At 37.2% G+C, this 27,917-nt stretch overlaps 2 protein-coding genes and 1 pseudogene across 2 annotated transcripts in view; 1 reads left to right on the plus strand and 2 right to left on the minus strand.

The window, feature by feature from the left end:
• Positions 1-17,502, minus strand: part of SPMIP7 (sperm microtubule inner protein 7) — a 56,808-nt gene extending 39,306 nt beyond the window's left edge. The window contains exons 1-2 of the mRNA XM_030871377.2: positions 16,950-17,502; positions 8,687-8,784 (exon numbers count right to left, since the gene is read on the minus strand). Of these exons, the coding sequence (XP_030727237.2) occupies positions 8,687-8,784; positions 16,950-17,502 (651 nt within the window). The remainder of the gene's footprint in view (positions 1-8,686; positions 8,785-16,949) is intronic.
• LOC115861001 (aspartyl/asparaginyl beta-hydroxylase-like) lies at positions 4,744-5,578 on the minus strand (annotated as a pseudogene).
• Positions 17,503-20,277: 2,775 nt separating the features above from the next.
• ZPBP (zona pellucida binding protein) overlaps positions 20,278-27,917 on the plus strand; it is a 102,458-nt gene continuing 94,818 nt past the window's right edge. Inside the window, exons 1-2 of the mRNA XM_030871344.2 lie at positions 20,278-20,404; positions 23,863-23,943. Of these exons, the coding sequence (XP_030727204.1) occupies positions 20,278-20,404; positions 23,863-23,943 (208 nt within the window). The remainder of the gene's footprint in view (positions 20,405-23,862; positions 23,944-27,917) is intronic.

The raw sequence follows: 27,917 nt of genomic DNA on the forward strand, positions 1-27,917 counted from the left end.
ATCATGCCAGTTCTTTACAATAGGTGTTTCCTCAGCTTTGGTAGTTTCCCCTTAAGGAGGCACAGATCATTGCTCAAAGATCTGCTCATTCTCTTTCCCAGATCTCCAGAGCCCCCTTGCTGTAGCTCCCTCCTCCCTGGTATCCTACTCTGCAAATTATGCTTGACTTGCCCCTCACCCCCAGAACATCAATCCCTGTCTCCTCAACTGCATGAAAGTGTGAAGCTTTGTATGGATTTCCCTTCCCTGGACTGTGGTTTAGAAACTGTCTCCGGGTAGTAAGCCAGTATGATTGTGGAGTTCACAATGTTCTTCCTTCCTCAGAGAGCTTAGTACTTCACTGCCTCTTGTCTAGTGTCTGGAAGCCATTATTTCTCAAAATTTGTTCAGTTTTCTACATTATTAAGGCAGGATAGTTGAGTGCATGTTACTCCATCTCCTGTACTTCTTTAATTTCTTCTGTTATCTTTTTTCTCGCTTTGTACTATTGTTGTTTTCCTTTGCTGTCCATTTTCTAGCATTTTGAGAACGGATTTTCATTCATCAAGAAAGGTGCTACTGGTGTTTAGTGGGGAGAAGCCAGGAATGCTGCTAATCATCCTACACTGCACAAAATCTCTCCCACAACAAAGAATTATCCAGCCCAAAATGTCATTGCGCCAAAGTTGAGAAACCCTGGTTTAACATATTATTTCCATTCTATCATTTAGTTTTTCTTCAGGTACTCCAATTATACATATATTCTTTCTTCTTTGCTTATCTTTGCTTATCTTCCTTTTCAACCATTTTCACTCAGATATTTTTAACTAATTCTTCATCCTTCTTCTCTTGGATGTCTTCCTGCCTTTCTTCAAAGTCCTCCATTAAATTTTTATTTTAATTAAATCTTATTTAATTTTAGTTTCCTTGGGCATCATGAAATTAGGTCTTAATTTTGAAATGAATTTTCTTTCACTTGTTTCACCTAAAATTTTATTTGTAAATCTTTGAATTTCTTTAGGCAGGCAATTTTCATATTCTCAAATGCTTGCCTGAAAATATATAACAAACTTCAGAGTGTTATATTACAATATTTTTTAAAGTTGATTTGGGGAGGAATTTTCTTCACTAAGGTATTTTGATTCTTGTTTTCTGTTTTATTACAGTTTTCTTTAATTAATTCTGTGAATTTTGTGTGGTTTAATATTTGTAGTTCAGTGGTACCCTCTTCTGTCAGTGTAGCAAAGTACAGTTTCTTTAATAAAGTTTTTTCCTTATCTTAGTTGACTGTTACCAGAGGGGTTGTAAAATCTCCAATTAAATAATTCTTTTTGCCTTTCAGGATCTTAAATTTTCCTCTTTTCCTTCTTTTTTTTCTTTTAACCTTCTTCTCCTACACAATCAATTCCTTTCAGAAACTGCCATCTCAGATCACATGTTCTTTTAACTCCTTCTCTGTAGACTTAGACTTTGACATTATCTATATTTTTAGTCCTAGACTTTGTCTATTTATCCACAGTTTTGACCAATTTTAAGCTGGCTTCTGTCTACCATGTAATTTTTCCAAAGCTGTCCTTATTTACCAAAAAAAGAGTTTCTGTTGAGATGTTGAGACATGACTTGTTAGGATTTTCTGTTTTCTTTTCTTTTGAACTTGCAGTAATTTGAAATTTAGAATTTCTCTGCCTTCTAATTATGGTGATGGTAAGGCTTTTATATACTGTCATTTGTCTTGTTCTGCACTGTTTTTGAGGCTATGTGGGGATTCACAGTTTTATGAGGTCAGCATTATATTTGGCTTCCCCAAAGTTATATATTTTTGTTCTTCTTGATTGACAGTGGCAGATATTTATCAATTGTTTATCAATGAACCAACTTGTGGCCTTGGTGTTCTTTTAAAATATATGTTTGTTTTCTCTTTTCTTATTTCTCATTTTATCTTTATTATATCCTCCATTCAACTTAAAAAAACTATTATTTTTTCTCATTTTGAGATGGATGCTTGCTTAGTTCTTAAATTTTCAGGTTTTCTTCTGTTATAACATATTCATTTAAGATTATTTAAAAAAAGATTATATATTTTCCTCCAGGCACTGTTATAGTTGCATTCCCACACGTTGCTACAATAATTCTATTTTATTTTTTTATTTTATTATTTTTAGTGATAATTTTTGTTTTTATCCCTTAGAAGTGTGTATACAAGGAGACTAAAAGTAAATGAGCACCAACAGTTACAATTCCAGATCCCTTCCTTTTTTAGAATTAGCAGTAGTCAAATTAATATGAAGAACCTGGAGCAGGCCAGGTAGCAGAAAAATATATAAATTATTGGCCTAAATACCTTGACAAGCTATGTAAGTATTAGAAAATCACTTATTTCTCTCTGGGTTTGTTTCTTCATCTGTTAAATGAAACTTCAGAATTGTATGATTCTTACTGAAATAGTTATAGATGAAATTATATGATGCCTGGTATTTTCTTTAAAATAACTGAGTGAGTTTAGGATTGGAGTATAGATTATATAAAACTGGCGAAATAATAACTGCTGAAACTGTATGATGGGTACATAGGAGCTCTTTACATTATGGCCTCTACCTTTGTATATGTTTGAAATTTCCCATAAATTTTAAAATTAATAATATTTTAAGAAGAAACAGATGATTCTTTGCCTCTCATTTTCACAAATTTTACTGCAAGAGGCAAGTACTATCTGGGATCGACACACAAAACCAAGATCACAGGCAACACCTTCAAAATGTTAAAAAGAATAAACTATGTTTAATCTGAACAGAGTCGATAATCTTCATATTGGATGTGTACTATTTTTAAAAACTGATGGTCTTGATTTCTTTTTCACAGATCATGAGAACCAGTCCATCCTGACCGCATAAGTGATTTTTTTCTTCTTCTCTGGTTTGTGGTGTACTGACAATGTAAGCTGTAGTTCTGATCTATTATTTGGTTTCTGTTTGACAGTGGAGAATCTGGAGCAGGAAAGACTGTGAACACAGAGGAGCGTGTCATCTAGTACTTTGCAACAATTGCAGTTACTGGAGAGAAGAAGGATGAAAGTGGCAAAGTGCAGGTGGGTCTGATTGGTGTGTCCAAATCAAGACTGTCAGAGTGCTCAGGAAGCCCAGATGTGAGGACTGCTCTTGCCTTTGCAGGGAGCTCTGGAAGATCAAATCATCAATGCCAATCCCCTGCTGGAGGCCTTTGGCAATGCCAAGACAGTGAAGAATGACAACTCCTCTCGCTTTGTGAGTCTCTGGGTCACAGAGAGTTTTCTCAGGGCTTAAATGCCCCAAAAGGCATGTATGAGTTATTATTCAATCTCTTCTTACTCGTGCACTTCCAGTTTTGTATGTAATGTCATCTTTTTCACTTGCAAGGGTAAATTCATCAGGATCCACTTAGGTACCACAGGGAAATTGGCTTCTGACCTGATCCAAGTCCCTTCTGCCATGTCTGTATCTCCTGTGGTCTGGGGATGATTTGTAACTTGCCCTCTCTCTAGGTTTTCTTCGAAGCTGGCCTGCTGGGTCTTCAGTCAGGGACCCTCACTGGCTCCAGGCTGGTGCCAACCATGGCGGAATCACTTCTGGCCTTTCCTTCCCTGGAGGTGCACTCCTCCCATGATCGATTTTATTTTTTAAATTGAAGTACAGTTGATGTACAACATTATATAATCTACGGCTGTACAATACAGTGACTCACAAGTTTTAAAGGTTATACTCCATTTATAGTTATTGTAAGATATTGGCTATATTCCTTGTGTTGTACAACATTTTATTATTCAGTTCAAGATATTTTCTAGTTTCCTTTATGATTTCTTCTTTGGCCCATCACTCATTCATAAATACATTTTTATATTTCCAAATGCATGATTTTCTAAGGTGTTTTGACCTGTCACAATAGCCTTGTGGGCAAAGAATATACTTTGTATGACTTAAAACATTTGAAATATTTTTAGACTTGTTTTATGGCATAGTATTTGGTAATTTTTGTAAATGGTCCTTGCAAAAAGATTTATTTTTGTATGTCTATTAGGTTGAGATGTTAATTGTGCTGTTTTATTCTACTATATCTAGTTCCAGTATATCTATATGTACTATATTCCCCAGTATCCCGTTGTCCTGTTGATTGGCACACAGTTTATGATGATTCCTATCAGCCTGAGTCATTAGCAAATATTTCAGTGCCTTTGCAGATAAAAATCCATGTTTAGCATAGAGGTCACCCAAATAAACCTAACATTGTTAGTGTTATGCACTACGAACAAATATGAAATCTTTGACAAAACAATTTCTGCTACATCAATATAATTTCTACATCTTTTCTGAAGATTACACATAAACATGGGTAAGAATAAGAGCTGTGTGAGAGATGGAGCAAACAAGCAAATAAAACCAATGGATCTACTGTCAAAAATGAGGCATGTAGAAATGCAAAATCACATCAATTTTTTATTTCTAAAAAGTATTCTAAATTACAATTGACTACAATTCATTTAAAATGTTTTAGATTATGAGCTTTTCAGCAATTTACAAGATTTGTCACAATTACCTGTTTCCTGTGGGCAATGTATTGATAAAGTTGGTGAGTGATGTGTGGATAAGATTGGTCCTCCTCTAGTTTTACAGGCAAAGATTCTGAAATCTGTCATTTCCTATTGTTCTTCTTCAAGAAGGTAACTAAATATTTCCTAGCAGGGTCTGAATTTATGTCTCCCATTTTCTGGTGGTTCATCATCATCTTGGTTTATCATGTCATTGGTATCATGGCACAGTCTTTCATTGGAATCTGGAATTTTCTCAAATACACATTTTTCTCAAATGCACAGTCTTTCATTGGAATCTGGATTTTTCTCAAATTTTTCTCATTTTCTGGTTGTTCATATTATTGTTCATCATCATCTTGGTTTATCATGTCATTGGTATCATGGCACAGTCTTTCATTGGAATCTGGATTTTTCTCTTCCACTTCCTGATTAGTCTTGTAAGCTGCCACTTCTATGTTATGTAGCTTCAATTTCTTTATGAAATGTTTTCGTTTCCAGGTCCTCAAATTTATCATCTACATAATTTCCTAATAAATATTCATTTTCTAGTAGCTATTCTTCTGCTGGTGCGTCTTCTATCTCTGTTCTCTGAATGTTTTGTGTGTACTATTTCATAAAGAAGTGATTAAATTTGATCTTTGACTTCATCTCTAGTGCTCTTGGAATCTGATTCAATGGGAACCTCTACTAATAAATCTAGATATTTCCTAGTTTCTTCTGACAAGACTAATAACATTGAAGGAGATCTCTCTTTATGTCCTGATACTTTAGCATCATTCACATTAAGATCCTCCATCACCAACAATATCATGTTTCAATTTCCTAGAATTTCATGTTCAACAAGACCTAACAAAAGATAACAACTGATGCCCAGATTCTAAACAATGCAATTACCATAAACAATGTGAAGAAATAACTTTCAAAAATCTCCTTCTTTCCATTTTTGTGTCTTCTGTGCTTTGTCTGTTTTTTGAGACTCTTGCTGCCATTTTTGTTGGTGCTGGGGCTGACACCAGCAGCTGCTGCTGCTGCTGTCATGATTGGCTTACTAATAATTAATCCTTAATGTACAGCAGAATATGTGAGGGGATGCCGCAGGGAACTCCATAAATAAACAGCAGTGGATATGATAATTGTGTCTTCACATGTTGCTTCTCTCCTATTCTCTTACACATCTAGAATTCCAAATAAACATATGTTTTTCTTTTTCACTGTATCCTCTATGATTTTTACTCTCCCTTTGGTATTTTCCATCTTTTTGTAAATTTGTGCATCATCAAGAGTATTTTCCTCTCTTTTATCTACAGTTCTCCAATTCTCTCTTTAACTGTGTCTAATCTGCTACAGCACCCATCTACCTTATTCTTTGCTTACTGTATTTTTCAGTTCTGGTACTACATTTTTCTCATTTTTCTAATTTTGCATTTTCTAATTTCTAACTTATTTACAAAAATTTTGAGCTTAATCTTTTTTTTCTTTTTGAACATTTTATGCATATTTCCAACGTCTAGAATCAATTTTTGTCTCTTTGTTTTCTCTCATTTCTGCTGATTCTCATTCACAGTGTCCTTTCTCTTTATGCGTTTGGTTACTGTTGATTATGTGTTAAACATTATATTTTAAAAGTTATTGACAGAAATAATTTGAGGCTTAGTAATTAATATACTATCATCCTCCAAAGAAGTTTTATTTGTATGTCTGGATTCTGGGAATGATAGCAATCTAGGATCACCTTAATACCAGTCCAAGACTTGGTTTTCTCTTTTATTGTGAAGCAGCTGTAGGCTGTTCAAGGCTTTTTACTATTGATCTACCCTTACTTCTAAGGTGAAAGCCTTCAGGTGTAGTGGGTGGTTTTCAAAGACCAATTCTAATTTTTGGTATTTTATACCCACGAGGCTAGGAAATGTTCAGTTAAAGTTTAGTTTCCCTTTCCAGAACAGCAAATTGCTGTAAGGCTGAAGTGACCCTAAGTGATAGCTTAAATTTTAGAGTTTCTACCCTCTCATTGGCCCAGTAATTTCTCTCCACCTTATTAGCTTTTTTATATTAAAAAAATGTTAATCCAGTTGTTTTTCCATTGGAAGTACTGTCCAATGTTACTTAGCTCCCACTACTGGTAGTAAAATATCAAGATTTTGTCATAAAAGTCTAAGCTTATTTTAAATTTAAATAAGTATGCTCTATAAGCTTTTGCAGGACAAGCACAAACTTCAGAATTCTAATTCTACAATATATAGCTAAGTAAAGCATGTAGCCTTGCCATAAATTTGTAGCCTTAGATGGAAAAAAAAAGGCATTAATGCCTTCAATTTCTTATAATGTTCCCTTTCATTTGCTTTCACAGGACTTACCAGAAGGAGCAATAGACTCTTTGAAGAGTCTGGAGATGGAATAAGTGAAACTAACAAATTTTCTTTACCCTTGTAAACAAATTCTGCCTTTTATCTGAATTTAGAATAGCTCAAAACAGGTCAAATCTCCCTCATTTCTAATGCTTTAATTTTCTTATAGAGAAAAATGCATAGACAAAGAAAGACATGAAGCCCTGGCATGGGTGGATGGCATCTTGAGTAAAGGAGGCATTGGTGACATTTATTTTGAATGACCTTTTTATTCCATGGCCATATACCCTAGTACATGATTTGTGGGAGGTATGCTCCATTCCTCTTTGTGGTAAAATTAGAAAAGGCAAAGGGAGAGGTGGGGAAAGAGGGAAAAGAAGAAATCAATCTGTATCTCTAAGTACAGATAATTTATCAGGCAGGTCAACTTTAGGAAGGAGTACATACAAGAGTAACAGAAATGGAAATTGACTCCTTGAAAGCATCCATATCTTTACTGCTAATAGGCATGGGTTTATTTTTGGAGTGATGAAAGAGTTCTAAAATTAGATGTGGCAATGGTTGTACAATTCAGTGAATATCCTAAAAAAATGAAGAAAAAAACCCCACTGAATTGAACACTTTAAGTGGGCAAACTTTATGGTGTGTAAAACATACCTCAGTAAAGCTGTTTTTTTTTTTAATCCCTTGTCATATCTATGTATTCCTTGGGGAGTCTTCAAGTAATTTAAATACCATGGGTTTAGAATCTATTAATCCATATAGGATGATTCAGACATATATCTAGGTTTAAAGTTTGTGGTCAAAAGTCAGTTGCTTAACATCACAGGACTTCAGATTTCTCAAATAATATGGGGATAACAACACTGTCTTGTCCAGAAGCAGGGACTCAAACACAATTTTTGTTCAATTAATACATGGTAGGAGTGCTCTAGGTGAAGTGTAGGATACAACAAGGAAAACACACCAGTGGGAATGTGGTTTCAGCTGAAATCTAGCTTTATTCTGTTTCTTCAAGGAAGTCAGTCATTGGCCAAAGCCTGAGTGGTCAATGTGGGAGGGTGCAGTGTCCAGCTGGCAGCTGGCAGACATTTAGTGGCTATTGCCTACTGCCACTGCGGAGGGTGCACTTGCCAGTAGAGGGGCCTGTGTTGGGCACTACCATCATCTACTACTCATTCTTCTTCCATAGTACTGTTCTGTTGTAGGGATGCACAGACATGCATAATATACAATAACTGTGAACTTCTACATAGTGCCTGGCCCATAAGGAGTACTTTATAAATGGTAGCTATTTTTTTTAAACCTTTAATCTTATATTTGGAGTATAGTTGATTGGCAATGTTGTGTTAGCTTCAGATGTACAGCAAAGTGATTCAGTTATACATATACATGTACCTATTCTTTATCAAATTCTTTTCCCATTTAGGTTGTAACATAATACTGAGCAGAGTTCCCTGTGCTATACAGTAGGTCCTTATTGGTTATCTATTTTAAATATAGCAGTGTGTACATGTCAATCCCAAACTTCCTAACTATTCTTCCCACCCCCCACCCTTCCCCTCTGGTAACCATAAGTTTGTTCTCTAAGTCTGTTTCTGTTTTGTAAATAAGTTCATTTGTATCATTTTTTTTTAGATTCTGCATATAAGCAATATCATATGATATTTCTCTTTCTCTATCTGACTTACTTCACTCAGTATGCGTAGCTATTTTTTACAGGGCATAAAATATCAAATACAGACAAGGAAATAAATTGATTACAAATACTACATAATGCTATGCAGTAAGAAAACCTTACGGTACATGTTGCTTTCTCATCAAATGTATATAGGTGATTTACTGAGTATTCTTCATGATGAGGTTGTAAGGCAGTAACTCTCAGTGGGCTTGTCCAACCTGAAAACAAAAATGTATGTGCTTTGGGTACATACGTAAGAAATACAAATGTACACAATGCAATAGGAATTTCTTCTTCCACCAGAAATACTTCCTAATAGAAAGCTAAACTGTGTGGTATTGATTTTTCCGTGGATTATCTAACAACTTTTCTCAGCAGTGAGAACAGAAGTACTCTGGAATTTAAGTGTTAGATTAATTAAATAGTGTACAATTATTTGTTATTTATTATTGGAAGAGATCTCTTGGGCACTATTAATCTGTGCATGTGCACACAGACAGGTTGGGGATGGTGGTGACACAAAGGAGTTTACTACGTAGATAATTCAACCTAATGATAAGAGATGGGCAAATATAAAAGCTGCCTTCAACAAATATTTACCTCACCACAAATGAAAGCAGATGAATGTATAAAGATGGAAAACAGATTTCCTGGTTTTGAAGTGCTCATGAACAAATGGAAAAGACAGACATGTAAGTAGATAATTTCAGTACAATGTGGTGACTGTGATCATTGTTGAGCTCTGAGTGCTGTGGGAGTGCAGAGGAGGAACATCTAATCCAGCCAGATTGTAGGGAGTTAGGAACATCTTCCTGAAGATAAGACCGGACCTCATCTTGACAATTGAGTACGACTTGGATAACAAAGGGGAAGTGGAGGAAGAAGAGTCATTCCAGATGCGGGAACAGTATGTACAATGGTAGGCTTGCCCTGTGAGAGCAGCATCACAACTCTTACTGAAGGTTGGGTATAGCTACATCTTGAAATGGCAGCCAGGGAATGGTGGAAGATGAACAAAAGAGGTAGGCCAATGTCAGGACATGAAAGCCTTGGACCTATCCTCCTTGGTAAGTCTTAATAAGAGAGACTGATAACTTTGGCAAATTACTCTGGTTTGGACAGGGGACTAGTGTAGGTGAAGATAACGGTTGTACCACAGAGATCCTTTTCCTACTGCATGGGGTCTTCTAACTTGGTCCTCCACTTTTTAGCTTTGCCCCATGAATTAATCTAACTCAGCAAAAGATGAACTAAAATGCTAAAACTGGGAGCTAGCTGGACAGTACAGAGATATCTAAGCATAGGTGAGATGAATTGTGAGAGGGATTTGGGATAACACAGGAGCACCCTGGTCACCATGGATAGCAATCTGGTGAAGCTCCATAAGAGACTACAGCAATACTTGGGGCTTAATAATGTATATACTTCCTGGCTAAGGTGCTACTGTGACCTCGTGAATTATTTGACCCCGTTGAGTCTTATTTTTCTTACCTTTAATGATTGCTGTCAGAGTTGTAAAAACTACCATTAATGTATTTAAAGGAATTGGCAAATTTCTGGCATGCAGTTTATAACATTATCAGTTAGTAGTTGTAACATTATTAGTACCTACAGTAGTAGGTAATATCATCTTCAGAATGATGATGTTGATTCAGTCAATATTTGACCAAGCAGGACAGAACCTGCAAACTCAGAAGTGGCAATGAAGGGCTGGAGAACGGGGGCCCCTCTGTGGATTCTGAAGGTAAGTGACAGAAAGTAGCAAGTGAGAAGGCCTTGACACAGCACTGCTGACTGTGAAGGTGGAGCAGGCCATGTGAGAAGACTCCAGGAGCAGAGTGCATCCCCTGCTGCCAGAGAGCAAGGAAACGGGCGCCTCAGATATGAGGGACTGTATTCTGCACAGTTAGAATGAGTCCCAAAGTAGATTTCTCCCCAGACCCTCCAGATGTGAACAAAGAGCACACCTTGACTTTGGCAGTTGGATCTCAAATAGAGAACAGAGTTAAGCCTGCTCAGGTTTTTGACCCACAAACTTGTCAGTAATAAATGGCCTTTGTTTAAAGGTGCTAAGTTTGTGGCAGTTTGTTATAGCAGCAAGAGAAAACTAATACAGAAGCAGACGCAAGAGGCCAAGGCAGAGTGAGAGAGGCCGTGCTGAATTCCATGATCTTTTCAGTTTTGAGAAGAAGGATAATTCTGTCTGTGACTCAGCTGGCCAAAGAAAACCCTCCAGTAGATTCTCATGCCATCAGCAGCAATACGGTGCTTTTTGGTATCCTCCGATTTGAAGCCATTCTAGCAGCTACTTAGAAAAAAAAAAAAAAAGGAAAGTAGAAAAACAAGAAAACTAAAATTTTGACTTTAAGCCAGAGTAGAAGTAAACAGGGCAATGAATTACAACTATATACCTCAGGGGCACTACGCTTACATCTAAGTATGATGACATCCTTTCTTCTACCTTGTTTCAGTAACTAGTGCTGCAAAATAACCTCAAACCTAGTAGCTTAAAACAACCATTCATCATCTACTGGGACTCTGAATTGTTCTGTCATAAAGCATAGCTCCGATAGCTGAAAATGTTCAAAATGACCTCACTCACATGGCTGGCAAGTTGGTATTGACTGTTTGCTGGGAGCTCAGCTGGGCCTGATGACCAATGCCTTATTTTTCTTCCCCTCTGGATCTAGGTTGGGTCTCTCACAAAATAGTGACTGAAACTCCAGGGGAACAATCCCTAAATGACCAATCTCAATGTGCAAGTACTTACCAGGCCTCCACTTGCATCATGCTTGCTAATATCTTATTGGCTAAAGCCACTCATATGTCCAAGCCCAGAGTCAACGTGAGAAGGAAACAGACCTCATTTTATGGTTGGAAAAGTGGCAGGCACACACAGGAAGGGGTGAGCTGCCAAAAGCCACTTTTGGGAACAGCTATTACACACCTCTCCTTCATAACCCACAGTCTAACTTCATTGCTTTCATGCCACCAAACAAATATCAAGTCTTTTGTCAAGGAAAGCACTGTATTATTTCCTTGACAAAAGTATTTCCTCATTTATTAGAGATTTAACATGTTTAAAACTGTGATCGTATTTTTACGATCACACAGTGAATGGGTTTTGTGTGTAACCCATGAAACTGTATGAGTTTGGAGGAGTCTACTATGAACACTATTTTCCTATAGGCCTTATTATTTTTATTATAAAACATTTCCATAACAAGGTGTTTTTAAGGAAGCCAAAACCTTAGAAGAAAGATTCAAGGACTATTCTATGTATTTTTTCTTTTATTCATGTGTTATCTCTCCTCTAATGGTTACAGACAGGTTTTTTTTTTTAAACATCTAAAATACCCTTTGTGAGTGGTCTTCCCTGAGTTTTCTTTCTCAATATAGCAAAAGGTAGGTTAATTATGTTGATATTTTCAAAGAACCAACTTTAGGTTTAGGTTATTTTTTCTGCTGTTTTTCTATTCTCTATTTTATTTATACGAACCAAACATCCAACCTTCAAAATACGTGATACAAATATTGACAGAATTGAAGAGAGAAACGGCCCTACAATAACAGTTGAAGACTTTAGTACCCTACTTTCAATAATGAATAGAACAACCAGACAAAGATCAGCAAGGAAGTAGAGGACTTAAACAACAATTTGACCTAACAGACATTTACAGAACACTCAAACCAACAGAATACCCAAGCGGAATACACATTTTTCTCAGGTGCACTTAGAACATTCTCTATGCTATATTGTAGGTGACAAAGCAAGTCTTAGTAAACTTAAAAGGACTGAAAGCATGTAAAATATATTAATACTTTCTGAACACAATGGAATGAAACTAGAAATCAATAGACTGGAATAAAATTAAAAACTGATATATGAAAATTAAACACCACACCCCTAAATAACCATTGGGTTAAAGAAGAAATAACATGGGAAATTAGAAATTATCTTGAGACAAATTAAAACAAAAACATAAGTAATGGGGTTCAGCAAAAGTAGTGCTAAGAGGAAAACTCATAGGTATAAATGCTTGTATTAAAGAAGAAATATCTCAAATCAACCACCTAAATTTACACCTTAAAAAACTAGAAAAAGAACAAACTAAACCCAAAGCTAGCAGAAAAAAGAAAATAATAAAGATTAGGTCAGAAATACACAAAATAGAGAATAGAAAAACAATAGGGAAAATCAATGAAAGCAAGAGTTGGTTCTTGAAAAGATCAACAAAATTGACAAACATTTAGCTAGACTGACTCAGAGAAAAAGAAAGAAGGCTCAAGTAACTAAAATCACAAATGAAAGAAGGGACATTACAACTGATTTTTGCTGGAGGTCATTGAGAGGATGTGACCACCCACTGACCCATGAGCTGAACTCAGGCAATCAGAGGCTCCTACCCCCTCCTCTGTCCTTGAAATGAATGTATGTTCTGCCCACTGTTCCCCCAGGAGGAGCTGTTTCAGGAACACAGCCTTGAGAGAGTAACGCTTCGTTGAGACCATCTGGACAGTATACGTGACTGAACCCTGTTAAGTCCTCTACATAAACTTGAAGATTCTGGAGGGTGGGTGCAGAGATCTACTCATCTTAAGGCACCTAAGACAAGCATAAGTAAGTTTCCTTGGTAATTAAACCTGCCACCTACCCGTCTGGAGAGTCTGCCTCTTTCTCCTTGCCCTGTGAGTACAGGGGCCAGTTTTGGATTTCATCTGGGGAACTCCTGAGGTTTAGAACCAACAATTTTACAGAAATAAAAAAGGATTATAAGAAAGTACTATGAACAGTTGTACACCAAACGATTATATAACCTACATGAAATGGACAAATTCCTAAAAACACATAGCCTACCAAGACTGAATCATGAAGAAACAGAAAATATGAACAGACCTATAACTAATAAGGAGATTGAATCAGTAATCAAAACTCCCAATGAAGAAAAGCTCCAGATCAGATGGCTTCACTGGTAAATTCTACAAAATATTTTAAAAAGAATTAACACTAATCCACTTCAAGCTCTTCCAAAAAAATTGAAGAGAACACTTCCAAATTCATTCCATAAGGCCAACTGATACCAAAGCCAGACAAAGACACTACAAGAAGAAATGGACCAATATCCTGATGAATACTGATGTGAAAATCCTCAAATACTAGAAAACGGAATTTAACACACATTTGAAAGGATTATACACCATGACCAAGTGGGGTTTATTCCTTGAATGTAAGGAATTGTAACTGTGCATTAATACATTGTGTGGCAATGTAAAATGGATTAGCCACTATGGAAAACAATAGCTGGTTCCTCAAAACATTAAACACAGAATTACCATTGAGCAATTCCACCTTTCGGTATATACCCCAAAGAACAGAAAGTGGGATCTTGAAGAGATATCTGTACACCCACATTCATAGCAGCATTATTCACAATAGCCAAAAGGCGAAGCAACCAAAGTGTCCATTAATGGATGAAAGGATAAACAAAACGTGGTATGTACATAAAATGGAAAATTATTCAGCCTTAAAAAGGAAGGAATTCTGACATATGCTACAGCAAGAATACTGCTGTCCATGAGGACACTATGCTAAGTGAAACAAGCCAGTCACAAAAAGACAAATACTGTATGATTTTGCTCATATGAGGTAGCTAAGGTGGTCAAATTCATAGAGAAAGAAAGTAAAATGATTGCTAGGGGGTGAGAGGAGGGAGGGAAATGTAGTTAGTATTTGATGGATATAGAATTTCAGTTTGGTAAGATGGAAGGAGTTATGGAGGTGGACAGTGGTGATGGCTGCACAATAATGTGCTTAACACCAATGAACTACACACTTAAAAATGGTTAAGATGGTTGTTACTGAGGGTGTGTACCCCAAAATTCATATGTTGTTGTCCCTACCCCAATATGATGGTATTTGGAGGTGGGGCCTTTGGGTAATTAGGTTCAGATGAGGCCATGAGGGTGTGGCTCCCATGACAGGATGGAACTAGGAACAAAAAACAACTGACCACGGTTAAATGTCTAGATAAGGTTGAAATAGGACAAAAAATCAGTGATATAATCTTTCAGGATCTTGTTTTGATATTTATGAAAGTCCACTGAAAAGCATAATGGTGTGTGATATAATTAATTCTGAGAAGATATCCTTCTTTATCAGAATGTATGAGAAATTATGTTTATTTAGGTTTGCTAAAAACTGAAAGTATTTATTATTTATAATTAATGATTATTTCCAGAATCACTGAAAGCATAGGCCAAATTATATTGAAATCAATCCCTGAACTTCAAGTATTGTTCTTTGAAACTGTTAATAGCTCATAACAGCTACTACTAATTAAATGCTTTACCAGGTTCCACGAATTTTGCTAAGTATTTTACCCATCTTAATTCATTCAATTCCTACAATTTTATAAGATAATTTATGTATGAAGGAACTGAAAATTCTGGACTTTAACTTAACATGACTTTGTTTAACTTTACAACATCTAACAAATGTTATTGGTTCATTCCTTTGTCAGATATTTTTACATGAAAAATGGTAAATAGCCCTCGCTATTATAAATTATAACTAGTATCTGAATTTTATAAATAAGGATACACAGGCATAGAGATTAGCAACGAGTCCTGGGTCATGGTGCAAGTAAATTTCCTGCCAGGAATAGAGTACAGACAGTCTCACTCTAGAGCCTATCTTCTGCATTCTGCTGTACTGATCTAGGCAGTGAAATAGAGGCTAGATGAGCTCTATATTTGGTTCTGAACTGTTGGTGCAATGTCTGTTATCCCTATTTCAGTCATAAGTTAGCTTCTTCACCTCTAATTTGTTGGAATGCTTTGACAGTTCACTCTTAGGAAAACTTAAGAAAACAAATCAATATTGTTCTTAAAAATTACACTAGGTTGGGATTTTCTGCTTACAAGCTAAGTGTTATACTTGTCTAAAATAGGACTACAATGAAAAATGACCTCAATTCCTTTAAAGAAGAGTTCTTGATAATGACTATTAGTGTACATTGAAACATTAACAAAAGATTGAGCTCAAGCTCCTTTCTGGACAGATCAGAAAATTGGTCACTAGTTCAGAATCAGTGAAAACTGTACTATGGCTGTAAGACTGGCCTGAACTCATCAATGGTTCCTTCAATGTGAATTGCATTTGATTCTCAGTAATACCTTATTTCCCTAGATGGTATTTCAAACGGATTATAAAATAATTATTTCTTAAAATGTTATTGGACCTCATTTATATATTTACGTGAACATTCCAAGCTAAGGAATTTCCCTAAGCCTACCCGCTGAGGCCACAACTGGAGTGCACATTAAAAGCATAGTTCTTATCCCTTGCTTATCTCTCATCAAATTGGTCTTTTCTTGTTCAAGAGTGGGTATCTGGAGCGTGTGGCTTGGGACCATTATGTTGTGGGGCTTTGCATTTCTACTACCTTTGCCCTGATTCGTACTCCCTTCCTAGTCCCAAGTGCCTATGGCCTCTCTTCATGGAGGAGTAGCAGGAACCATGAGCTTCCACTGCTCCAAAAAACAATGATGTCACTGTTCCTCCACACAGCCTCCCTAGGCTTCTGGTCTGTGGCTGGGCACTGCAGAAGAGTGGTGAAGAGGGCACAGCCTCTTAAGGCTAGAGCAAGCTCAGCATCTCTTGCTATAGCACTTGGTCTTTGCCTTTCCCACATGCTCAAACATGTTAATCTCTTTTCACTCCCTGCCTACCAGGCACATTCCATACAGGAACACTGCCCGTGGATTTCTTCTGGAAGTTTCTCACCACTTCTGGGCCAGGCTTGTGACACCCTCTGGGAGTTCTTACAGAGAAACCAAAAGGTGCAGCAGTCAGTGAGTGTTCATCAAATTCTGCCTCCAGGAATGTGGTGGAGTTATTTATGCAGGGGTTGCCTCTCTTCAGCTCCTGTTCTTACAAGACCTCAAAATTTACTTTCAACTACTTTCGCATTGCATTTCAGCTCCTGTAACCTAACTCTTTGATAATCATCAGCAAATTAATTATTTCAAAGGACAGAGACAGATAAGGAGGCATGATACACAATTATCAAAGTTAAATATAAATTCCTTTGTGGCAAAATTAGGTTATCTGTGTGTTTAGAATAAATTATCTGATGTATACTTTGAGTTGGCCACATACTGATGAATGTATTTTTTGACAACCAACTATTTTTTTACAAACAGGTTTAAAAAAGGCTTATCATTCTTATTACTTTTTCCTTACAATCCATAATTTAAAAATAAGAATTCCTTATTTGGTCTTTTACAATTTTATGTCAAATGAACTGCTAAATCTTAGATCCATGCTCTTCTCTCTCATTTGAGTGTTTAAAAATTACAAAGCCCATGTCACTTCATTTACCTCCAAGTCTTGCTCTGATGGAAATGTCTGGTACTGCCCTGGAATTCCATCTCCTGTCTTGTTTTAGTTCTTCTAGTAATATTTTTTTCCTTTTTAGTGTCGTCTGAAATCCTGTGTCTGGCCTGGGAACTCGATGTTGAGGTTTCACATCACTGAAATTTACCAAGCTTGGTATGGTTCTGCCAACGCCAGGCTTTAAGTCAGCATCACCACCAGGACTCACAAACCCTGAACAGGTGTCACCTAAGGGTACATCATCCCGAAGTGGAAATAATGGATAATCTGGCCCATATGGTGTGGGATAAGGATAGTGTAAATAATAGTCTGGCAGGACTGAAGGGGGATAAGGGTGAAATTTAAGAAAAGTAGGGTTGCTTTTCTTTTCAATTCTGCCACAGTCATGTCTGTCCTCAACTCCTTTCACAAAAGGCATGTTCAGTTTTCGTAAGAGAGCATGATAGTGTGGGTAATCTATATTCTCAACAGCCTTTGTTCTTGAAAGGAAAGATCCTTCAGAGATACTTATCTTTCCAGGTGTGTGCTGTGAATCCATATATGCGGCCTTTCTCTTTAAAATTGTGGGTGACTGTATATTAATTGCTTCTGAAGTCTCCTTTCTCTTTAACTATAAAACTCTTATATTTCTAACCACTGACGACTGGTTAACCTAACATAGTTATTGATTTGGCTTTCTCAATGTCAATAGAGTTTTTTCTTTTAAAAAATTTTTAAGGTAAATATTTTTTCTTCATCAAAGGAAGTAAGGGATCAGAACAGAAAAAACTAAACGAAACAGAGCCCATGTTGCTTGGCAACAGCTAGAACTCTAACACATTGGACCATTTATTATATACATCATAATTTAATTCTTAGGAAAAACAAAAACAGACTTGTCAGTAAAATCTCCATGACAGTTTCCTCAGCAATGCTCAGGAAAACTGTGCTCATTTTTAAATTTTTCCATAAGTTGATACTTTCTGGGTAAATGAGATTCAGTAAAGGGTATAAATAAAGCAGTTAATGAAGAGGCAATATATTTTTTAAAACATATCTCTGAGATACTTTAAGTATTTACCTGATAGATATAAAAAAGTACAAAACACACTGCCTATATAAATTGTAAATTTAAATGCAGTGCAAAAAATGAACATGTATTACATTACAGTTAAATCAATGTATCTAATTTTTAAGGAAAGTAACTTGCAATTTATAGTCAAAGTACAGGTTCATCTTTTATGTGCCCTACATTATCCTTACTTACCTTTTTGCTACCATGATGGCAGAGTAAGAGCAATGAAGTTCTTAATCTCATTTCAGGAAACTACAGTAAGTAGCAGCTATTATCTCAATGCAAAAAAAGACATCATCAATATACTGTTCATTTAAAAGCTCATTTCAACTAGGTAACTTGGTCTTGCACGAAAACTGCTATCAAAGGAATTCCAGACAGTAGAATTTGGGCACAAAAGCTAACACCATCCCTACTGGAGTAAAAAGTGCAAATATGAATAACAGACCCACTTTCTGATTTTCAGCAATCAGCTTTCCATCTTTAGAATCACACCATACATTAACTAAGATCTCCAATATTACTTCTTATTCTCAGGTTAAATATTAGGAATTTACACAGCAGACCAAGGCAGGAGGGACTGAATTACTGAAAACAGAGATTTCAAGATTTAGCATGGTCTGAACAGTCCTCTCTGCCCTTTATTCTCTATAAGTCCACAGTCCAAAGTTCATTTGGTAAAAATCATGTTGTGCAGGTTGACTTGTTTATAAAAATTAAAAGGAATTTTAGCAGAATATATATCTAGACAAATATAGTGATTTATTGGGCACTATTCAGTAAAATTTGTTTACTAGGTGTGCTCAAAGGAAGTGCAAGACCTTGACCAAAATGCTGGCTGGATCTAAATCATGCAGGTCTCTTTACTAAGACATGCCTGAACAGGCTGTACTCAATTCAAGACTTTATACAGATTAGAAAGGATTCCTAAAGAAGTAAATCTACTCAGTAGAATAAACTGTACTGGATACATTTTACCAATTAGCACATGCATAAAGATAGCCAGAAAACTCAAGAAATAAGCAGAAATTTCAATTTCCTTTGTTAATAAGAACAAAGGACTTCTTTGGATATTTACATAATCCTTAAGAAATGTCTTCAACCTGGTCCTGGTCCAAAATGAACTCTCCTTCCTTTCTGCTAGATGTTTTCTGTTCTTTTCTTTTTTAAAAATAAACTGGTTATTTGAATGCTTACTTTATACCAGGAACTATCCCAGGAATTGAGGTTAACATGGTGGCAAAACAGACACGATTCTAGCTGTGAAGACATAGTTGGTAAAGCAGGCCAGCTGAAAGACAGCAAGGGGTGATGCTCTCTGTGGCACAAACAAGATACATCTGAAGGCATTGATGTTCGAGATACGCCACCGAACAAGTGGGGAGGTGGACTCAGGTGGGTGCTCAGGCTGTCAGTTCGAAAACCCTCATCTGGAGAGAAGGACACCCAGTGATGGCTTTCGGACCACGTGGACCACTCATTTCTTCCGATTACACAGGGTTATTGGGCATTCTGTCTTCTGTTGTTTAAACTTCATTGTCCTATGTACTTGTACCACCTGGGTAAGATTTACTTGTATCGTAGCTCCCTTCACGTGAAGTGAATCCTTCCCACCGCAGAAACGCACAGTATTCTAACACGTTCTGGCTATAAACACCCACGTAGGCAGACGGGTGGTTTTATGCATCTTTCTGAACTCAGGTATTAAAAGACCATCTTTCGGGCTGAGTGGTCCATTCCATCTAAGGCTGTTGCCTCGTTCTTCCCGCCCAGCCTCTTCCTGGGGCTCAAGGCCCACTTCCATTCCCGGTGGCTGGACCTTGCATCCATCGCCCAGTTGCGTCCCATAAATCCGTAGGTAGTCAGCAGCCGACGTCGGGAGAGAGAGGCAGCCCTCTCGGGCTGGACCAGCCCTCACTCCCGTGACCCTCGCCCTGTGGTCCAGAGTCGGCCTCAACACTCAGACTCGGCCAGCCCGTCCCTCTGCCCGCGACTCTTCTGCGGCTCCACAACTTTCCACAGGTCGCCTATGCTTTCCGGGTTGCCTGCGCGACGGCGGGCTCCTGACGGCGGGCGACTTCGCGCCCCCCGGGCCTCCACTACCCGTCCAGCCCCGCCCCCGCCCTGCCGGAAGTGGTGGCCCTTTTCCCGGCCCCCCTTCCGGTCCGCTGGCTGGCGGGTGGGCGCGAGCTGCCTAACGACCTTCCACGCTGAGTGTCGGCCGACGGCGGCAGCGGCGGCGGCGGAGGCGGCGGGTGGATGGAGGCCTCGGCCCCCTGCCGAGCGCGGCGGGGCTGGCGGCGGTCCCGGGCCGCGGACTTCCCGCTCTCCCGGGCCGCGGTGGTCCTGGTGTTCTCCGCGCTGGTGCTGCGGGCGCCCCCGTCAGGTGAGGCGGCGGAGGGCGGCTCCGGACCGCGGCTCCCGGAGGTTTCTGTGTGTCACGTGCGTCCGCTGATGGGAAAGCCTGTATCACTGGTCCTGCTCTTGAATTTAATAGGAGAACTGGGCACATTGATGTCGTATAGACGGGCGAGGTCATTCAAACACCCACAGCTCAAGGCTTGAGATTAAATTGGCTGTTAACAAGCCCCTTATCAGCCCCCGGGTCCTTTGCCAGCTTTCCACGACGTACGGGTGTCAGGATTTCAGTGTATTTTGAAATGAGTAGACATCCCGCCGCTTTCTCATTTCCCGTGGTTCTGGAGCTCCATCTATTGGTTTTAGCTGTAAAGTACAGGAAAGACTGGAAACTTACAGTTTTGATATTCTGCTGCCGCTGTTTTTTTCCTCCTTTTGATTCAGAGATCCGAAATACTTTCTCATGTTTTAAAAATAGAGTTAAGATACCGAAGGGAGTGCTTAATTCAACGGTCATCATTTAACTAGAAAGGTTTTGGCTGCGTTATTTTGCGTTCAAGTTTTAGACTTTTTAGAAATAAAGTTATTTTGCGTTCAAGTTTTAGACTTTTTAGAAATAAAGTATCTCCCAGAATTGAATCATACAAAGCTCAAAAGAGGCTTGTTTAAAATACAATTTGTGCAGAAAAGGGGCAATGAAAAAAGAAGCCCTCCAAGAATATGAATGAGGAAGGGCTGCGGAGGTAGACAGGGGATAGGAGGAGAATGGAAAGAAATGGAGTGAAGAGACATTACAAAATATGCCAAAGTCCAAAGGTCATTCTAGTTTAAGTAGAGACTAGCTGATAGCTGTTAATTACCCCGTAGGAGAAGGATGCTTCTTGACCATGGCCCATGATCTTGTGCTAGGTACGACTCTGTGTGTGTGTGTGTTGTCTTTTGATCCAAGAACAAGATCAGGCCTAAGGATATAAGAAGTAGACTAAGAACGCAGTATCTTAATATGTAAGGTATGAATAGTGAAGCAACATTTATGTAGCGTTTTATAGTTTATATGATAGTCCATTCAGTTCCTACAAAAACTCTAAATCTGGAATTTAGTCTCATTTTGCAGATGAGAAAACTGAAGCTCCTGGAGTTTTAATTGACTTTCTTAAGACTCGTTAGTGGAAGTTGGGATTTAAATCCAGGTCATCTGACTTTGAATAGCATACTCTTCTTGGTTCTGTACCTCCTCTCTGTTAACAACAAAGAAGATTTGGGTCTAAGCTTTATTGCATTTTTTGTGCTGCTCCTGCCACTTGTCTGTGCACACTCATGTGTCCATCAACATTCACTTGTTCAACGAGGACTGAACAACATCAGAATATATCATATTTAACAATTATTATTTAATATTTGCTAGGTGCAAGGTATAGTGCTTGACAGATTATTTTTTTCTTGATTAAATCTTTTTTTTGCTTGCTGGTTTTTGCAGAGTCAAAGGATGGCTTACAAAGAGCTCCCCAGTCTGGCCCTAACTTCCTCTTCTGCTTCCCATCCCTGTGTCCTCCAGGTTTAAGGAACATACTTTTTTCTTCCAGTTTTATTGAAGTATAAGTGACATACAGCACTGTATAATTATAAGGTGTACAACATAAGGATTTGATTTACATACATCATGAAGTGATTATCACAATAAGTTGAGGGAATGTCCATCATCTTATATGGGTAGAAAATTAAAGAAATAGAAAAAAATTTTTTTCCTGTGTTGAGAGCTCTTAGGATTAACTCTTAACAATTCATATGTAACATACAGCAGTGTTAATTATATTAATCATATGTTTATCATAATAATTTATATTATCATATAGTTTATTACATGCCAAGTATGTACTTATCTTAATACTAGAAATTTGTACGTTTTGACTGCCACCTACTGAATGGGAGAAGATATTTGCAAAGTATATATCCTATAAGGGTTAATATCCAAAATATACAAACAACTCAACATCAAAAAACAACAGTCTAGTTAAAAATGGGCAGAGGATCTGAATAGACCTTTTTCCAAGGGAAGACATACAGATGGCCAATAGGCACGTGAAAAAGATGCTCAACATCACTAATCATCAGGGAAATGCAAGTCTGAACCACAATGAGATACCATTCTCACACCTGTTAGAATAGCTATTATCAAAAAGGCAACAAATAACAAGTGCTGCATAGGCTGTGGGGAAAAGGGCAGCCTCCTGCACTGTTGGTGGGAATGTAAATTGATGCAGCCACCATGGAGAACAGTATGGAGGGTCCTCAAAATTAAAAATAGAGCTACCATATGATCCAACAATATCACTCCTAGGATTTATCTGAAGAAAACAAAAACACTAATTAGAAAAGATATATGCATCCCTGTGTTCATTGTAGCACTATTTACAGTAGCCAAGATATGGGAGCAACCTAAGTGCCCATCAATAGATGAATGGATAATGAAGATAATAGGTACATACAGTGGACTCCTACTCAGCCATAAAAAAATGATGAAATCTTGTCATTTGTGACAACATGGATGGACCTAGAGGGTACTATGCTAAGTGAAATAAGAGAAGGACAAGTGCCGCATGATTTCACTTATATGTAGAATCTAAAAAAACAAATGAACGAACATATCAAAACATAAACAGAGTTATAGATAGAGAACAAGCAGGTGTTTGCCAAAGGGGACAGAAGAAGTAGGTGAGGGAGATTAAGCGGTACAAACTTCCAGGTGCAAAATAAATGAGTCACAAGTTTGAAATGTACAGTGTGGGGAATATAGTCAATAGCAATGTAATGTCTTTGTATGATGACTTATCATAACTAGACTAACCGTGGTGATCATTTCAAAATGTATAGAAACATCAAAGCACTATGTTGTATAACAGGAACTAACAAAGTGTTGTGGGACAATTATATTTCAAAAACAAACAAACTCATGGCAAAAGAGATCAGATTTGTGGTTACCAGAGGCGGATTGAGGGGAATTGGATGAAGGCAGTCAAAAGATATTGATTCTTGATAAGTTGACATAAACACTGATCCTACTATTGAGCGTATAGTCAAATAAGGAAAATTATGTCTGTGCATGAAGAACTGTAATACAATGTAGAGTGAGTGTTGCTGATGATGTACTAAAGAGGTAAGAAGTGAGGGCAAACAGAAGGTTTGAGGGAGAAGGGACTTGTGATTTGGGTCTTGAAGGGTGGGGATTTGGACTTATTGAGAGTATTCTAAGTGGATGTAGAAAAAGCTGAAGGTGAGACATAATAGGGAAAGCGGTGGGTATGTTAATTTCATTGGAGCGTATGAAGGGAATAGAGCTGTAACAGAGATACCAGATATCAGAGGATATTGATTTATGGCTCCCCTTCAACAAACATCAAATATACTGCGATAGTATCCTATTTGAATGTCTTGAAATTTGTAATGAGCCAGATTGTTGATTAATTCTGTTCTTTTTGTTTTTGATAGTGGGATATTTGGCTCAATTACCAAGAGGTATTCACTTGACCCAAGATTCAGTGAAAATAGTGGGATCACCAAATTTTCCAGGTATTAATAAATAGATTTTCAGCAATTGTAAGAAAGTAATTGGCAGTTGTTTAAATTTTATCAATCTTTTGCAAAAGGCTAGTGTTCCCCAGTTATCCTAGTTTCCTATCGCCCTTTTCCTCTATGGAAATGGATTAAAGTTGTTTCCACAGAGTTAGATTCATATAGTTTAATTCTGTTTGCTGTAACTTCTTAAGTATGCAAAAAATAATTATTTCTAAAAGCTATCTAATTAAAGTTGTCTACAGTGTTTTTGCTTGTTATTGTATAATAATTAAACATAATATTAAATGTATGCAGTTCTTTTTTTTTAAAGCACTTTTTAAAAACATTAATTAATTCATTTTTGGCTCCATTGCTGCACGTCTTCGTTGCTGCACGTGGGCTTTCTCTAGTTGGGGTGAGAAGGGGCTACTCTTTGTTGTGGTGCATGGGCTTCTCATTATGGTGGCTTCCCTTGTGGAGCACGGGCTCTAGGCACACGGGCTTCAGTAGTTGTGGCACGCGGGCTCAGTAGTTGTGGCTTGTGGGCTCTAGAGCGCAGGCTCAGTAGTTGTGGTGCACAGGCTTAGTTGCTCCGTGGCATGTGGGATCTTCCTGGACCAGGGATCGAACCCGTGTCCCCTGCATTGGCAGGCGGACTCCCAACCACTACGCCACCAGGGAAGTCCCCATATGCAGTTCTTATGCTAAAACATTTTTTAAATGGGATCTGTATATCATAAAGATTTTGGGTTAATAAGATTTTGCAGTAGTAACATGAGGCATAGCATCTACAACTTTTTATATATATATTTTTTTAATTGAGGTAAATTCACATGCTTTAAAATTCCTCCTGTAAAGTATACATTCGAGTAGTTTTTAGTATATTGACCAGGTTCTGAAACCGTCAGCGCTGTGTAATTCCATAACATTTTCATCACTCTAAAAGGAAACACCGTACCCATTAAGCAGTCACACTCCAGCCCCTGGAAACCACTAATCTACTTTCTGTCTCCATAAATTTGTCCATTCCGGACATTTCATATAAGTGGAATCATACACTATGTGGTGTTTTGTGTGTGGCTTCTTTCACTTTGTATGATGTTTTCAAGGTTCATTTATATTACAGAATGTATCATTCGTTTTTATGGCTGAATAATACTCCATTGAATGGATATACTACAATTGTGTATCCATCAATTGATGGATATTTAGGAAGTTTCCACTTTTTAGCTATTTTGAAAAGTGCTGTTATGAACATTTCTGGACAAGTTTCTGTGTGAACATATGTTTTCAGTATACCTAGGAGTAAAATTGCTGGGATATATGGTAACTCTATGTTTAACATTTTGAGGAACTGCCAAACAAGTTTTCAAAGAACCTGAACTATTGTACTTTGACACCAGAAATTTATGAGGATTCAAGTTTCCCAACATCCATATTAACATTTATTATTGTCCATCTTTTAAAATTTTAGCCATCCTAGTGTATGTGAAGTGGATTCTCATTGTGCTTTTTATTTGCATTTCCCTAATGACTAGTGATGTGGAACCTCTTTTCATATGTTTATTGACCATTTGGATGTCTTCTTTACAGAAATGCCTGTTCAAGTCCTTTACCCAATTTTTAATTTGGCTGTCTTTTATATTACTGAGATGGAAGAGTTTTTTTTTTTTTAATATGTTCTGGATACTAGACCCTTATCAGATGTTGGATTTGCAAATATTTTCATCTATTCTGTGGATTGTGTTTTCATTTCTTGATAGTGTTCTTTAAAGCACACATTTTAAACTTTGATAAGGTCTGATTTCTATTTTTTCTTTTGTACTGGTGCTTTAGGATTCATATATCAGAAGTGATTGCTTAATCAGCAGCCACAAAGTGTTACTCCTACATTTTCTTGAAAGAATTTCATAGTTTTAGTGCTTATATTTAGATCTTTGATCCATTTTGAATTAATTTTTGCATATGGTATACAGTAGGGATCAAAATTCATTCTTTTGCATGTGGATATCCCCTTGTTCCAGCATCATTTGTTTAAGAAACTTTTCCTTCTCTATTGAATGTCTTGGTGCTCTTGTTGAAGAGCAGTTTGCCATAGATGAATGAGTTTTTTTTATGGACTCTAAATTCTATTCCTTTGATATATATGTCTTTCCTTACGCTAGTACCACACTGTCTTGATTGCTGTTGCTTTATAATAAGTTTTGAAATTATCAAGTGTGAGTACTTCAAGTTTGCTCTTTTTCAAGATTGTTTTGGCTATGCTGGGTCCTTTGAAATTTTGTTTTATTCTAGAATCAGCTTTGGCAATTTTTGGAATAAAAGCCCATTGGGATTTTTATAGGGATTGCATTGAATCTGTTGATCAATCTTGGGAGTATTACCACCTTAACACTCTACAGTCTTGCAGTTCATAAACATGGAGTGTCTTTTCATTTATTTAGGTGTTCTTTATTTTCCTTCAATGATGCTTTACAGTTTTCAGTGTATGAGTCTTCTTGTACTACTTTTGTTAAATGTATCCCTAAATATTTTATTCTTTTTGATGCTACTGTAAATAGAATGTTTTTATCAATTTAATGTTTGGATTGCTCATTGCTACTGTATAGAAATACAATTGAGATTTGCAAATGGGTATTGTATCCTGTCATCTTGCCGAATCATTTATAGCTCTAATTTTTTTTTTTTTTTTTTTTTGTGGTACGCGGGCCTCTCACCACTGTGGCCTCTCCCGCTGCGAGCTCTAATTTTTTAAATGGGGGATAGGGGGAATTATTCCTTAAAATTTCCTGTATATAGTATCATGTCATCTGCAAATGGAGGTAGTTTTATTTCTTCTTTTACAATCTGCCTGTTTTTCCTTGCTAGTTGCTCCAGGTAGAACCTCCAGTTCAATATTGATGTTAACAGATATCTTTGTTTTGTTCCTGACCTTGGGGGCCTGGGAAAGATTTCAGTTTTTGCTATTAAGTATGTTAGCTGTGAATTTTTGTAGATGCCCTTTATAAGATTAAGAGAGTTCCTTCTGTTCCAAGTTTGTTGAGTGCTTTTATTGTGAAAGGGTATTGGATTTTGTCAAATGATTTTTCTGCATATATTGAGAGGATCAGTGGGTTTTGTCCATTATTCTATTGATATGATAAGGTATTACATTGATTGATTTTTGTATTTTGAACTAGCCTTGCATTTCTGGAATGAATCTGAGTTGATTATGATGTGTAATCCTTTTTCATGTTGCTGGATTTGGTTGCTAGTATTCTGAAGATTATCATGTACATATTCATAAGGAAAAGTGGTCTGTAGATTTCTCGTGTTGTCTTTGTCTGATTTTGGTTTTAGGGCAATAGTGGCTTCATAAAATGAGTTGGAGTGTGTTCCCTCTTCTTCTGTTTTTTTGGAAGTTTGTGAAGTATTGTTAATTCTACTTGTTTGGTAGTATTCACAAGTGAATTCAACTGGTGCTGGGCTTTTCCTTGTGGGAAGTTTTTTTTATTATTCAATCACTTTACTTGTTTTAGGTCTATTCAAACTTTCTATTTCATTATGGTTTCTGATGAGAAGTAAGCTAATTTTATTGAGGACCATATTATGTAATGAGTTGCTTCTGTCTTGCTGCTTTCAAGATTCTTTGTTTCTGGGTTTTCACAGTTGATTATGATGTGGCTAAGGTGTGGATCTCTTTGAATGTATCCTAGTTTGAGTTCATTGGGCTTGTTTGATGTGTGGATTTATGTTTTTCATCAATTTTGGGAAGTTTTTGCTATTATTTCTTCAAATATTCTTTCTGGCTCTTTCTCTTCACTCTTCCATGGGAGTTTTATGCATATACTGGCATGCCTGATGGTTTCCCAAAGGTCTCTGAGTACTGTTGATTTATCTTCACGTATCTTTCTATTTTTCTTTTTCTCAGATTGGATAAATCCCCCATTGATGTAACGTAAAGTTTGCTGATTCTTTCTTCTGTCTGTTGAGATCTGCTATTGATTCTT

Source organism: Globicephala melas, chromosome 9, assembly GCF_963455315.2.
Source record: "Globicephala melas chromosome 9, mGloMel1.2, whole genome shotgun sequence".
Taxonomy (NCBI): domain Eukaryota; kingdom Metazoa; phylum Chordata; class Mammalia; order Artiodactyla; family Delphinidae; genus Globicephala; species Globicephala melas.